A 15834-nucleotide genomic window follows, 5' to 3' on the forward strand; every position below is an offset into this window, starting at 1 on the left:
GGGACATGTTCAGCTGAAATCAAGTGATTGCTGCTTAGAACCCACAAAGGATGCCCCTGTTCTCTTACAAAGGCCAAGCCTTCTGGCACTCAAGGTTCCTGTTTTTCAGCCCTAACCTTCACACACATACACGCGTGCGCGTGCCTGCACACACACACACACACACACACACACACACACACACACACACACACACACACGGTGGCAGAAAGGGGGGTGAGAATCATTCTTTTCCTATTTTTCTATTTTCAGAAAAGGAGATCAAGATTAGATAATATGGAGAAACTGGTATAGTGAAGTCAACCCAGGCAATGTATCCATTCCTTCCACTTTGATTTTGAACTTTCTGGAGGTTATGTGTTGGATATATTGGAAACTTTTCTGATTGTTGCCAGCCCATGTTTAGAGCTAGCCAGGGATCATTCTGAGCTTGTCTTTGGCAAAGGCATGCAATACAGAGTAGCCTAAGTGGCAGACTACCTGCCCCTGGCATGTAGACTGTAGGGTGCAGCGGTATTCCTATGCCTTAACTATTCCAGGTAACTAGAGGAACCCTCTTTGGTGCATACTTGCTGGGACTTTTCACTCCAGCCAGTTCAGATGGTTAACTTTACCCTGATCCCTTTTTTATAGAACCACCATAGAGTGTTTGCCTTGCTCCCATTGCTACCTCATGACCACCCTTAGGCTCCTCTCTTAGCCATGAATGGGGAGCCAAGCCTCTGTCTCCAGGACTGTAAGGATAATATACTTGCATTTCCCACTTGTGCCTGAACATGATCTAAGAAAACACAGAATATCTCCACAGTATCAGTGACCAACAAGTGTAAACTGCCCACATCTATATACGGCTTCTGTGTTATGAGAATTTTTTTTCCATTCAATGGCATGGATAAAGCCCAAGTTCATGGCACCCTAGTCTTTGGAAGATAAGGGCAGAGGTGAAACACACAATTGTGTAGAGATGGAGGGGGATTAATGCCCAAGAGAGAACGGGAGTGAACGGGAATATAAATCTGAGAGCAACACAGCAACAAAATGAAATTTCGTATTTAAACATGACTACAGAACAACATAAGTGTTCACAAGATGAGAGAGAAAGAGAAAGAGAGAGAGAGAGAGAGAGAGAGAGAGAGAGCTATAAATAGAAAACGGGTTTCAGCTTAACGATCATTGCATCTATTCTCATTAGACTCACCTAAGTGCTGGCACTGGAAAGTTCTGCAGGGCACAGATGTTGTTTGTTAGGCAAAATTGTAGTTGCAGATACCGTGGCACATTGGAATGTGTGATCACTTAAGTTTGCTGAGAGTATAGTCACTTCTCCGTATAGCAGATGGTCAGGTTCCTTACACCAAATGGCTAATGTGTACACACAGTCTACACACACCTCTTGTATGCTTCAAATAGTCTCCAGGTTACTTATAGTACCTACCACACTGGGGATGTTATGTAAGTACAGCAGTGATTATTTGTATTTGTGTTATTTTTTTATTTTCGGATTTCAGCCTTCAAAACTATGAGAAATACAATTCTTTTAAAGTATTTTTTAAAATTAATTTTATGTGCATGAGTGTTATGCCTGCAGGTATGTATGTCTGATGCCTTCAGAGGTCAGAAGTAGGTGTTGGATCCCTTGAAATTGTAGTTGCGGATGCTTATGAGCCACTGTGCAGGTGCTGAGAACTGAACATGGGTCCCCTGCGTGAGTGCTCTTGATCACTGAGCCATCTCTCCAGACCTGACAAAATTAAGTTTTGTTGCATAAGACATCTAGTCTATATGATTTGGCATGGCAGTCTAAGCAGACTAATATAAACAATGAAGCAGGTTTTCTAATTTCTTAAATGGGTGAAAATATACAACGATCAAAAACCCACAAAGGCAATTTACTGTCTAACTACAATCACCATTTTCATATCTTTTTTTGGTCATCTTCTATGAGGATATAGGACTAAGTGGTACCTGGTCAAGTTCTCAAACAATGCTAGCTGCCCAAGGGCTACCCAAATGTGAAGGTCAGGCCATGAAGCCATGCTGCCATGTATAATCCTTTGAAGCCATACTTTCTTCTGCATTCATCTACCATGTATGGGGTGCCTGTTCCTCACAGGTTCTTCATGCAGAAGGTACTAACTATAGTATGTAATGTTTATCATATAGCTCCTGGGTAAGGATGCTTAGAGAAGCAATTGATGGAGTGATGGAGACACAGAAAGGCAGGAGACAGTTTTTTGTTTTTTTTTTCTGATCACACTTTCCCTCTGGGGCCATCCATCATTCCAGTAAAAACCCATTTCCCCGAGACTCATTCACCTTGGATTGCATCCATAATGCAGGCAGCTCTCCTGGGGACTATGCTCCCAGAAAGGTAAAACTCTGATGCCCAACAACTTCCAACTCTGACCCGTATGCTACTAGGCAGGCTGATGATGGAGAAGAGGTAGAAGAGGGGGCCATGAAGAATACAGGAAGAATGAGGGCTTTTCTCCACTCAACTGAAGAATCAAGAATTATAAGACACACATTCCCCATGTCTACTGTGGTTTTCCTGATGAAGTGGAAGTGAATCCTAAAGGAGAGTTAGTTCTGTGCGCAGCTCTCTGATTGGGAAGCTGAGTAACACTCCTGTTCAGGCTTCTATTTCCTCCACATCTTGTCAGATCACTACCCACTTCTTTTAATCAAGCCTGGTGCCTTCCAATGGTCCAACATTTTCTTTCCAACACACGGTCAAAACAACAACCATGAGAACATACTATCCACTCATGAATCTTAATATAGAGTTCTGGAATTCTTAGTTGATTAATTCCTTCTGACATGGCCCAGATGTCTCTGGTGTAATTAGTGTCAGAACGGGGTTAGCAGAGCTTTTTCATGGTGATGCAGATTCATTATGACTGACTGCTCATTTATGAAAATTAAGCAAGTCTAATGGAGTTCAGACCTAAAAGGATTGCACTAGCTTGACAGTCCCTAGACACTATCATCTCTGCCGATCTTGTCTTTACCACATTTAAGAGACAGCCATGCACAAGAAAAGGTTATAATGTATTTTTATGAATTTGCTCCAAGTTATACGGTATGCATGCTCATAGATCATATAGATACACTCAGAGGGATCTTTAATCCCTCACATACCCCTGTCCCAGGGTCCTAGGAATAGCCGTTCCACTCAAGTTCCTGAGCTCACAGTGAGGTTGCCATGTTCTCTCATCTATTAGATAACTAAATAAATATTCCGTAGCTACTCTTTCCTATCTACTGGTTTCCTCTTTCTTCTACTGATAATAGACTCTTGTCAGCTCATACTGCAATGACAAGAGAAGCCTTCCTGGCTCAGATCGTTCTGTTCAATGCCACTAGTAATTTTGAGGTGCATAGCGCACAGCTGACTTTGTTGGCATCTGTGACAAGTCTTTAACTGTTTCCCATTTCTGTTCATTCTACCCAGTGACCCAGGAAGGTTACTCTATTTTATATTGTTTTGTTTCGTTTTAATATTGAGCCTCAATATATAGCCTTGGCTGGCCTGAAACTTCCTTTATAGACTAGGCTAGACTAAAACCCAGCACAATCTGCTTGCCTCTGCCTCCCAAGTGCTGGTATTAAAGATATGTGGCACCATGACTGTTCTTTGGGAAGATAAAGGTCCACTCAATCATACCTCTCACTCCTCAGTCCCAATTTTGCTACCTCCTGGGGAATAAGATACAAGTCTTTGTAGGCTACTACTGGGTAAACCCTGTCTCTTGGTGGTTTTAATTAAATTTTAACAGAGTCTCTATCCTAGCTGAGCCACTGAAGTGACCTAACACATCTTTACCTCTTAGCCTTTTCCAGAGTCTTTTTCTTGGGAATCTTATTCCCCGATTCTCTACAAATGTTCTTCACTCTGTGAATGTCAACCAGGCTTCCACCTTTTTCAGGGGCCCTCTGTGAGGCTGCCTGGTTCTACCCACTCTGAATGGCATTCGCTAGAGCGTTCTAACACAGCCATCCCTTGAGTCCTATAAAGAACTGGCTTTGCACTTCTGTGGACACCCAAATCCATGCATGCTCAAGCTCCTTCTACAAAAATAGCATAGTATTTGCATAGACCCTACAAACACCCTCCCCTATACTTTAAATTATCTCTAAATGACACACTGCCTAATTAAATGCAGATACTGGGTAAATAACTGTAACATCATGTTGTAAGGAAATGACAAGAAAGAGGTCTGGACATATTCAGTATAAAATTTTTAATACATATTTTGATCTGTGGTTGGCTGAACCTGGGGCTACCGAGGACTGATGGAATATGCATTCATTAAACTAGTACAGAGTTGTGTCCTCTTTGATAACAACACAGTGTTCTGTCTGTGGAAGTAGGGATATTGAGCAAATACATACAATATGTACATATAAGGGTTTATTCTGCACACTATTGAATTTTTCTTAAGAGGTGTTTGTTGTCCAAGGCTTAAAGGGTATATAAAACTTAGACTTTGTAGTTTTAATCCTAGAAATGCCCTGGGAAAGCCTTAAAAAGACATAGGCAGGCTACTACAGATGCTTGCTGTTGTAGTTTTCACAGTAGAGAATGCAGAAGAGTCCCATGGACAGTGGAATAGTCACTAACACGAAATTCAGCTTCCACGTTGTTCTATACAAAGAACAGACGAGAAGGCAGCATGTAGAGTGACGGTTGATTTTTGCTAGACCGTGGGTTTATGTCAGAGGGTGGCCTATTTTCCCTTTGATAGTCTGTGAATTAAAATGTTGGGAGACTAAGCTGACGTGCTAAATGGTTCTTTGAGAGCCAACAGGGCTTTTATACCACAGGCTCCCAGCTGAGAGGGATGGAGACACGGGTACGGCACAGTCTGGCATGAATCCCTTTAGAAGCTGGACTGTATGATAATTTGCATTGATAGCTAACGGGTGGGATGCCCAGGTTCCAGTCGTGCATCCTCTGTCCTGCGAGCCCTGGAGCAGCCACTTTCTTTTCTTCACTCTGTCTACTATAAGTGAGTATTTTCTGCTTTCCTTCTCCATCATATACAAAATATCATAGAGGTCACTTCGATACTATTTATAAAAACCCATTCCTGTCCAAAAAAAAAAAAAAAAAAAAAGACAGGGACAAAAGAATAGAACAGAGACAGAAGGAAAGGCCATTGAGAGACTGCCCCACCTAGGGATCCATTCCATCTGCAGACACCAAGCCCCCCCACACTATTGCTGATGCCAAGAAGCTCTTGGTGACAGGAACCTGGTATGGCTGTTCTCCGAGAGGTTCTGCCAGCACGTGAGTAATACAGATGCAGATACTCACAGCCAACCATTGGATTGAGCCCAGGTACCCCAACGGAAGAGCTAAGGGAAGGACTGAAGGGGCTGAAGGGGATTGCAACCCCATATGAAGAACAACAATATCAACTAACTTGACCACCCAGAGCTCCCAGGGACTAAACCACCAACCAAAGAGTACACATGGAGGGACCCATGACTCCAGATACATATGTAGAAGAGGACGGCCTTATCTGGCATCAATGGGAGGGGAGGCCCTTGGTCCTGTGGAGGCTTGATGCTCCAGCATAAGAGGATGATAGAGCAATGAGGTGGGGTGGGAGTGGGTGAGTGGATGGGGGAGTACCCTCATAGAGGCAAAGGGGAGGGAGGAGAGGGAGAATGGGATGGGGGGGGGTTGTGGAGGGGTAACCGGAAAGGGGATAACATTTGAGATGTGAATGAATAAAATGATGAAAAAGAAACACAAAGTATGTTGTGCAAAAGCAGTTGATAAGGGTCTGATTATATCACACATGGTGAAATGCAATTTCATTACACACCCAACTCCATACCTGAACACAGTCACTAATCACACAGAGCAAAAGTAGAAAAAATATTCTAGAGCAATTCTGCTAAGCCTGGGTTTCCTCTAAAGGTATCCCCAACCTCTTATTGGCTATTTTATTGCAGTTGCTTTTTGAGACAGGGTCTCATGTAGCTCAGGCTGGCCTCTAACTTGCTAAGTAGCCAAGGATGACCTTGAGCTCCTGATCTTCTTGCCTCCCCTACCCCCCCAAGTGCTGGGATTATAGGCATACATACACCACCATGCCTCAATTCTTTCTTTTTAAAGGAAACTGACAGTAAATGAATGAAATTAGTTTTAATTGTAGAAATATTCCAGACTCTAGATCAATAACTTACAAACATCTAAAGCCTTTGAAGACTCATTACAAAAGGAGCAAAGCACTTTTTTTTTCCCGTCTGTGTAAACATTTTGACATTGGTTCTAATTCACCCAGATGGGTGATAATTTTGAATGGGTCACATAAATACAATGTACATATTTACAGATACACAGACGACAGATAACACCAAAGGCTCTTAGCATATGGCTGGCAATTGCATATCAAATGTTTCTTGACAGAGACATAAATCCTGGTCGTGACTTCATGTACCAACACACACGTACAAATACCCAAACACCCCGTGGGGCTATCTTCTCAGAGATGCCTATTCAGGCCTCAGATAAAAAGAATGAGAGAGTAAGAAACTGTCCCGTGAAGGGAGGGAGGGGCCGTGCGCCTCAAAAGACGTTAGACTTACCTGTTAAGTGGTTGGCAATCCGGGCAGTGGGTTTGGGAGGCAGGGCCGGGGGTTGCTTGTGAAGGGATAGCTGCTTCACTGGGGTCTCCTCATGGTCTCCAGGGAAAGCAGAAGATTTTTTGGGGGGCAGGAACAGAACTGGTTTGGCTGAAGGATCTTGGGACAGGAGAACTCCAGACTCACTGGCAGAGGGACTCTCTTCAGACACTGAGGGGACAACCACATGATACACAGAAGACATTACACGAACGCAGTGCAGGCCAGCCAGGGACACAGGACAGGGACATTGGCAAGCCAACAAGACAGCGGAGTGCCACCTGCTGCAGGCCATCATGGGCACATGGAGAGAGAGCTAAAGCAAGGACAAGAGAAAACCAAGAAGTCAGGTAGGGTGTGGAGGGGCAGGAAGGGGAAGAAGAGGGAAGAGAAGGGGAGCAGATGCAAGAGGGGAGGGGAGAGGCAAGGGCATTTTCTCATGAAAAAGGTCTCCATTTCAAACTGAGCCTGCATCATCCAAAGAATACAGATGCTCTACCATGTGACTCAGGAGACCAGAGTCACAACCATCAGGACAACGAGTAGAACAAGGATTTCAGGTCCCCTAAACTGAACAAGAACTTTTCCTTGGGTTCCTGAACTCTTCTTTTGCCGAAAGAAGAGAGACAGGCCACAAACTAATAGAGGGTATTGGTGTTGTCCGCTGGGTCTTGCTCTCTGGTCTGGGATACCAGTGGCAGCTGACAAAGTTGACACCAGCACACTTTGGTGGCTGCTCCTCTAATCTTTGGCATGGTCAGAACCAAGAGCCAGGGTTTCAATAAGGACTCTAGTTCTAAGGGCTGACTCTTGCCCTGCCTGGCTCTCTACATTCTCACAAGGCAGAGGATGTGTAAACGCTATGCCTTTTAATTTGTCTGGTTCCTTCACTTCCTGCTTGTCAGACTTCTTGTCATTTTTATTTTTATTTTCCCTTCTTTTCCCTTCTTACTCCTCTTTCTAGGGTCTCACGCATTCTAGGATGGTTCTAAACACACTCTGTAGTAGAGGCTGATCTCGAACTTCCAGGTCTCCTGTTTCTACCTCCTGAGTGCTGGGATTCCAAGGCATGTACCATCCTGCCTTAGAACTAAGTGCACAGTACTGGGGATTGAACCCTGGGCATTCTTGCATGCTAGCCAAGCACTGTAGCAACCTAATAACACCTTGGCTCTCACTGTCTTACTTCAACTTATCTCTTCTTTGGTTGAGCTGCCATGGGGTGGTACCCACTGTTTCCTTCTGTGCTGCCAATCTGAGTAAGAGCAGTAAAAATCTGTGAGTCTGATGGGGTGGTAGATTTCCCTAAAACACAGTCTAACTGCCAGATTCCGGTGTTAGAAGAGAAAGTTGAATGGTACAGAGGAATTTGAGTTAAAAGGTAAAAAATTCTTGCTTAAAATTCTAAAGGGCAAACAAAATATGGCTCCATTGATTGTCTGTCCACCTGCTTCTTGAGACTGCCAGAAGGAGGGAGTTTATAAAGGATTCCTCTCTGCTTCTTGCCTTCCTTCTTCCCTGGAGGAAGTAATGTCTACAATAGCAGTACAACCCTGAAAAGAACTCCTGACACCCTGAGTTTTCCCCACCGCAAGGGACATTGTTCTAATTACTTATTGAACAATAGCTGGACTGGCCCCATAGTTAAGTGTGGGAACCAATTTGGGGAAACAGCCTCTCACTTTTCCCCAAATGTGAGCAAAGCGTACGTACGTGTGGATGCTACATATGGGACCACCCACACTCCAGGGAGTCCCAGAGGCTCCTTGATCAGCCCAACTCCTGACATGTGCCGCGCCTCTCTGCTGGTAGGGATTTCTCTTTGGCCTGATTAGGGGGTGCTTGGTACCTCCTGAGAGAGGCAAATTAGCCACTTGGATGACAGTGGACCAAAGAACTTCTTCAAATAATCAGAAGGCAGCCAATCACATCTATAGGCAGGCTCCTGCTTAGGTGGGAAATTGTATACAATTTAACAAATATGTCAATCATCTGCATCCAGTAGATTTGCTAAACTGGAATGATTATTGATGTGTATACTGGGACTAGAAATTAAATGGTGTGGCCAGGGCTTTGGAGCAGGTGGATTAGACAGGCTTAGAGAGAGATAGGATCCTTTTGATTCATCTTAACAAAGATGGTTGTCAGAAAACAAACTGTATTTTAAACCATCAATATTATAAAACAAGTTATAATAGTTTGAAAGTGATGTACATCTCAAAAGTGTTTTTATAAAGCATCCTGTGAAAATAGCATTTGTATTTTCTTAGATCCAGTCATGTATAGACAACTATGTGGTCAGTTTCTATGACATTTCCAGGTCTCCATGCTCTGGATGGTTCAAATGAGCATACCAAGTCCTGCCAGGAGACTGTGACATCGGGAACCCACCCCAGGCCTCTGCTATGTCATTACCTGGTCCATCCATAATATCTGAAGCTTGGAGCACCTCATATGAGCAGGGGTCCCTGGGCATTGGGACAGGCTCCATTTCCGACAGAGCAGGCAAAGAGAGTTGGCTGGAGCTCAGAGACTGCCCGTTCTCCAGGGAGTCATCTTCATTCGATATTGAGAGTTCTCCATCTGCGGGAGGGAAGGAGACAGTAGTATCAGATAAGGGCCTCACAGCGACACTCAAGGCTGCTGACAAGTCAAGATGCTCTGAACCATTTTTATCAAGGTTAGTATCTGCACTTGATACCACATCTTTGCTTTAAAGAACTGTACCTTTAGAGAGAGCCCCACTCAGTAAGTCTTTTAGGAGGAAAACAATGTACACACATAGGCTTACTGAATTTTTAATTGTGTATAATTAGTTGTGTCTGTGTATGGGTGTGTCCTGTGAGACCAGAACAGGATATCATGACACCAGCTATTTCTATCTGTTGGCGGGGACTCCTCCTTGTGCTCATTAGGATTGCTCTGTATCTCCCGAGAGAGGCACATTGGCTGCTTGGGTGACAATGGACCAAAGAGGGAGGCCTTCCAGAGGATGGTACCGGAGCTGTAGTACACGGCATCTGTGAGTTTCCCAGTGCAGGTGCCAAGAACTAAACTCCAGTCCTCTGCAAGGATGTGTTATGGCCTCTTACCAAGCATCTCCTAGCCCATACTCCTTTCTCAATAAAAGTGAATGAGACATTATCTTTTTCTTTTTAATTTTTAAAAAGGTACAGAAACTTAGCAGACAACAGAGACTGGAGGCCCAAGATGGAGAATTTCTACGTTAGGAGGCAAATGATAGGAAGCCATTGGTGGCTCTCCACAAACTGACAGCAAGGTCCTATTGCTGAAAACAACACAGATACAACCCATTGACCACGGAGAGGTCAAGCTGGTACCTACATAGAGTCTTCACCCCTGCATGTTTTTTGTTTGTTTGTTTGTTTTTTGAGACAGGGTCTCTCTGTATAGCCTTGGCTGTCCTGGAATTCACTCTGTAGACCAGGCTGGCCTCGAACTCAGAAATCTGCCTGCCTCTGCCTCCCAAGTGCTGGGACTAAAGGTGTGCACCACCACTGACTGGCCCCCTGCATGTTTTAAAAGCAAAAATTTGGTACTGGAAGGTACTCTGCACTCTACCAAAGGAGAGAGGTGAACACCAACCCAGCTACCAAACTTTCAATCTATAATGGTGACCTGCCTACAAGATGAGCTAGTGCAGAGGTGGCATGAAGCTTGTGAGAGTGACCAATCAATATCTGATTTGAGTCAAGGCCCACTGCATGAGATGGAACCCATACCCAATGCTGCTTGGGTGGCCATGAGTCTGAGACTAGATAGGACAGTGACCTGGGTGGTGGTGGTGGGGGAACAAGATGACACTGTTCTGCTAAAGGAATGTAGCAGTAAGATGACTTGTAGTGACAGTTTGCTTTATGCTTAGATCAGAGCCTTGCTTAGCCAGTATCAGAGAAGCTTCTTCCTGCAGCAAGTGGGAACAAATACAGAGACCCACAGCCAGAGATTGTGCAGAGAATGAGAGATCTTGGAATGCTCAGACCTAAAAAGGGGTGCTACATCAAATCATTCTCCTTAGGGTGCAGGAAACCTTTTAGAAGAGGAGGCAGAAAGAGTGTAAAGCCAGAGGAGATGGAGGGCACCAAGGAATCAAAGTATCATGAGACAAAGAACCTCAGAGACCCAGTTCTTTGTTTGCTTGTTTTTTTATTTTTTATTTTTTGTCTAATGAGACACAGAATGAATGTGGATCTGGATGGGAGAAGAGATGGGAAGGAACTGGGAAGGGGAGGAGAAACCATAATCAGAATATGTTGTATGAAAAAAAAAATCTATTTTCAGTGAAAGAAAACAACAACAAAACACCTAGGAACAACAAAGCCCGAAAAGCATTAGGGAGCAAAGACGCAACGAGACTTTGTAACCCCAGCAGGGAAGGAGACTGTCCGTTTCCCTCTGTCCTCATCCAATACTTGTGGTGAATGAGCATCTAGGAAAATCTACAGTCTCTACCTAACAGGCTGTAGCAGCCCAAAGCAGCTGGGAAGTGCCAGAATTCTTTGGTGCCAACCACCAACCATGTCAACTTTGATCTGCTTGAAGCTCAGGCCCCCAAAGGACTGAGAGCTGAAAACCCTGATTGAGGATCAAAGCTTCCCGCTCGATGGCCATTTGTTAAATCAAAACTCCCTCCAGCATGATTTCATCGACACCCAGGGAGTTTTAGATAGCTGAACGTTAAAGCCAAATTAATTTTTCAAGAGGACTTAAAGCTCTTTCAGTCAGATGAATAAACACCCAGATGAAAGATAAAGTTATGCCCACTCAGAAATAGATCTCTGTAAAGCAATGGGCTGACTTAAAACTGGGGAAAGAGAGAGAGAGAGATAGAGAGAGAGAGAGAGAGAGAGAGAGAGAGAGAGAGAGAGAGAGAGAATGCTTCGGTTTTACACATCTATGATATCAGATAGCACGGAAATCCTTCAGGCCGGGGCCGCCCCATTAGAACTGCCTCCAATAAAATGTATGTTTGCTAGTGTAATTTATAAAACCAACAGGCCGCAAGCAGTACATGGTTCAAGGATCTACAGTGTTTGACCTCGATCTTCTATAAACATTAAAAAAGGAGAAATGTCTAAAGACTCACTGAAGCAGACAGTCCCACACAGTAGTGGCCTTTGAAGGCTACACTGGATCTCATTTTCTTCTTTTCACTCAGCCTTTCTGCACATCCTAAATAGTAGTAGATGCTATTGTCATGGAGATGAAAGATATGGTTATGACTAGTTAGTAGGAACACAGGAGCAGGGCAGGACCAATGTGGTGGAGATTACACACCTGAGCTACACATCTGCAGGATTGGAAGGGCTATGCTGTGTTAATGTGACCTTATAGTGGTCCAGTCTTCTCAACATGCTTTTATGTATCATGTTCAAACTGATGCCCTGAGAAGTGGCTCTGCTAGAAATCTCCAGTTGGTTGGATGGTGACACAGCTGTCATTCAGTGGTCCTCAGGAGGCCACTCTGATGTTTCATGTTTCGAGCACATTCACAGCCCCAGAGAAGGCCACCTGAAGAGAAGAGGGTCTTTCTGCAATCGCCAAGCTTTGCTTTTTGGATGACTGATACTGTTCAATGACAGTTGCCTGATTTTAGAGTTGAAATTACCACACGGGTAACTCTGGGACAAAAGGCGCAGCTGCAGTTGGATTTGTCTGGGTGATGCTTGTGACTCTGGATTTCATTAAGGAAGTGACTGCTTAGAACATATTCACAAATATTTATATGATACAAAACAGCTAAGAGCTTGCAATGTTTCTTCAATGTTTGGACTCATTGTTTACCCTCAATTCACCAATATTTCATCTTAATAAATGAGCCTTTGAGTTTTGTGTACTTTCATTCGAACATCAACGTTCTATTTTATTTGCAATGTAGTAAACTGTTTTTGCTTAGGGAACATATATTTCCAAGTGGATTAATTAACTTCTTAGAGTATAAACAGCAATAAAGAAACAACTATGAATATCCTGGATGGAGAAATTTTACCAATTATGGTAATATGATATAATTTACTCTCAATTATTCTTAAAAAGTAAGATAATAATCGTGTAGAATCTGAAATGATGAATTATCTTACATAAGTAAAAATAGAAGCATTATTAAACAATTATATATATTATATATATGCAAGAAAAGGAAGCCAGTTTACAGTCTCCCTAGGGACTTAGCTAACTGAGAAGTCAATTGGTTCTCTTTTCTTGGGATGCCTCTACTCCCTCAAAATGGAGCATCTGTGGACAAAAAATGACTTTTTCTAGGTCACAAAATCCTGAGCTACTTTGCAGAGGGATTATTTTGGGAATTTCATTGTTGTGACTGATTAATACACATTTCCATTAAAAAATAGATGAAGAAATAAAAAATGTTGATGACACCCCCAGTCTCTCCAACAGAAGCAGTTTCCTCTTTCTGCGAATATTTTTCATGGCTGAAGTCTTACAGTTTCAAAATTTTGTGTGATGGGGCTGGAGACATGGCTCAGTGGTTAAGAAGACTGTTTGTTATTCCAGAGGACCTAGGTTCAGTTCCCAGTACCCACGTGGTGGCTACCTATGGGTCTGTAACTCCAGTTGTAGGAGATTTAACTCCCTCTTCTGGCATCTGTGGGTACTGCATGCCTGTGGTAAGCATACATGCATACAGGCAAAACAACAATACACATTTTTTTTTAAAAAAAAAAAAGCCTTAAAAACTGTCTTATTAAAAATCTTACCATTTTGATCGCAATTACAATTTTCTTAGCAATTATTACTTAGTTATGTCCCTCACATCCTTACCAAACATCAAAAATTTCCAGCTAATTGCTTCGCTTAAAGGTATATGATGTTGGTCACAGTATATGATGTTGGTCACACCGTTTTCATTTAAGCATTAAGGAGTGCTATAAAATGTATTGATGAAGATATTTAAATCACAGAGGCATTTACAATGCTTTATACCATTATGAAAACAAAGTTGATAAGGCCACCTTACATAGGGTTTTTCTGTAACTAGAATTCTAATGTCTACAGATACATACATGGTTCTTGTGAACTTATCCAAAGGTTTTTCTACTTTACAGCTGAAGGCAATTTGTAGACCACATAGTTTCTGGGAACTTCTTCAATATAAACAATGTTAACTATCTTTATGTATGGAGCTTCCTACCTATCTCTATTCTATACCTATCCATCCACTCATCTATCCACCTAGCCACCCATCTGCATGTTTATATACATATATGTAGATATGTATTTAGTAGACACAAAACTCACACAATAGATAGGATAAATCTATAATCTTATTTATGACCAAGATGCGCAGTTGCAAAAGTAAAGAGTCATTTTATTTAGAGAGAGTCACGCTGCTTGAGGAGTGAATAAATAAACATATATATTAAAAAAAGAATCGTGCTGTTATTTCTTAAAGTAAGACTTACATATTTACTTATTGTATTTTATAACACACACTAAAGTGGAAACAGGGCAACCAACATCATATACGGTATCACCTTCAAGCCAAGCAATTAGCTGGTTATTTTTAGTGCTTGGGAAGAATGTGAAAGCAATCTGGCTGTGACAGCTCTCACTCCATTGGTCACCTGGGTTGATACAGCTGATCTGGCTGACTAGGTGGTGTCCTCTTCCTCCCTCATCATTCTATGTCTCTCCTAAAGTTGTGTGTGCTCCATCGAGAGGATGCCTTTCCCTGAGTAGAGGAGGACTTGTCTTCAAGTTGAAGGTTATACGTGTATCTATGCTTCCTGGCTAGAATCTCCAAATAAACTCAAAGCTTATTAGTTCTAAGTTTGATTAACTCCAAGACTATTTTCCATGTCTTCTTGCACCTTTACCAACAGAAAGAACTCTCCTGTTGCTGCACTTCCAAGAAGAAATACCACACCTCCATGATTAAGCAGCTGGCCTATTTTGTCCCTGTATCTACTCAGGTCATCACTATCTTACTTATTAGGGATGAAATAGAGAACCACCTATTAGAAGTTATTCTGATGTTTTACAATGCCTTTAAAAGGCATCTGTGCTGATGGTCCACAATCATGTGTTTCCTAGTAAAAAGTGACCAGGAGGAGGGGGAAGGACACAAGGGATTGGCATTGTGTCAACGTGATGGGCTTGAGAATCACCATAGAAACACATACTGAATTTCTATAACGGAGTTTTGGAATAGGTTAACTGGGGTGGGAAGACCCACCCACATTAGGGTGTACCATGTGGGAGGTACCATTCCATTGACTCAGGCCTTGTTTTAGGTTAACTGGGGTGGGAAGAGCCACCCTAAATTTTGGAGTTATTGTTCCATGGGCTCAGATCTTGGACTGTGTAAGGAGGAGGATTCTGATCAATAAGATTTTTTCAAAGCTAAAGATAATTAAAAATTATTTCTAAATGAGTGTCACCATGGAGAATGGGTAGCAGAAACTAAAGTGTCCATGGATACGGACGTACCAACAGCTTCTACTTTTAAAAACAGTTACTTGAGCATGGGGTTTTTTGCTTTGAGAAGGTGCCATGTGCATGATCCTTTGGAATGTGAGATAAAAAAGAGTGCTGGTTTTAACTCTGAAAAACTCTAATAAAGTTAAGCTCTGCATGGAAGCTGCTTTCCTAAGTTATGACATTATAGCTTTTATAAAAACTTATGCTTGCACATGAAGGTCTAGCGGGATTAAAGAATCCTTGTTTAGTGAATTACGGTTGAACAGAAGTATGTGGAAGAGTTACTTTGCTTATGTATATACTCGCATGACTATATTGAACCATTACTTCAATAAGTTTCATATGCATCAAAAATCTAAATATAAAACTTCAAACTAGAATGAATAAAAAAAAACCAAGAACTGTAGAAACATATACATTTATTCAGGCTGCACAAGAGGGACGCCAGATGGATGGCTTGGACTTAGTCATACAACTTTCTGATTTTTAATTTACAAACTGGAATGCCGCAAAAGGAAGGGAAAAAAGCAGACTAGTGGGAAAATATGAGCTAAAGATAGCTGACCACAGAGCAAAATATTCTAAGTAGGGTGAGTGTTTGTGAAGCTCAATCAAAACCAAGTCCCAGGTGACACTTTTGGTGTACTTTTGCTGGGAATGACACTGAGATGACCATGTGGGTGATGCAGATACATGAGAGGGTTTGAAACAGTGTCAACGGGGCTGGAGAACAAT

General features: G+C 42.5%; 1 protein-coding gene across 9 annotated transcripts in view; it reads right to left on the bottom strand.

Moving 5' to 3' along the window:
- Phactr1 (phosphatase and actin regulator 1) overlaps positions 1-15834 on the bottom strand; it is a 460522-nt gene that overhangs the window by 73788 nt on the left and 370900 nt on the right. For 7 of the 9 annotated variants that reach the window (XM_076939122.1, XM_076939124.1, XM_076939123.1 and 4 more), the window contains 2 exons: positions 9055-9222; positions 6604-6810 (listed from right to left, as the gene is read on the bottom strand). In XM_076939122.1, the coding sequence (XP_076795237.1) occupies positions 6604-6810; positions 9055-9222 (375 nt within the window). The remainder of the gene's footprint in view (positions 1-6603; positions 6811-9054; positions 9223-15834) is intronic. The other 2 variants (XM_034509804.2, XM_034509803.2) reach the window with 1 other exon arrangement.

Source organism: Arvicanthis niloticus, chromosome 8 (assembly GCF_011762505.2).
Source record: "Arvicanthis niloticus isolate mArvNil1 chromosome 8, mArvNil1.pat.X, whole genome shotgun sequence".
Taxonomy (NCBI): Eukaryota; Metazoa; Chordata; class Mammalia; order Rodentia; family Muridae; genus Arvicanthis; species Arvicanthis niloticus.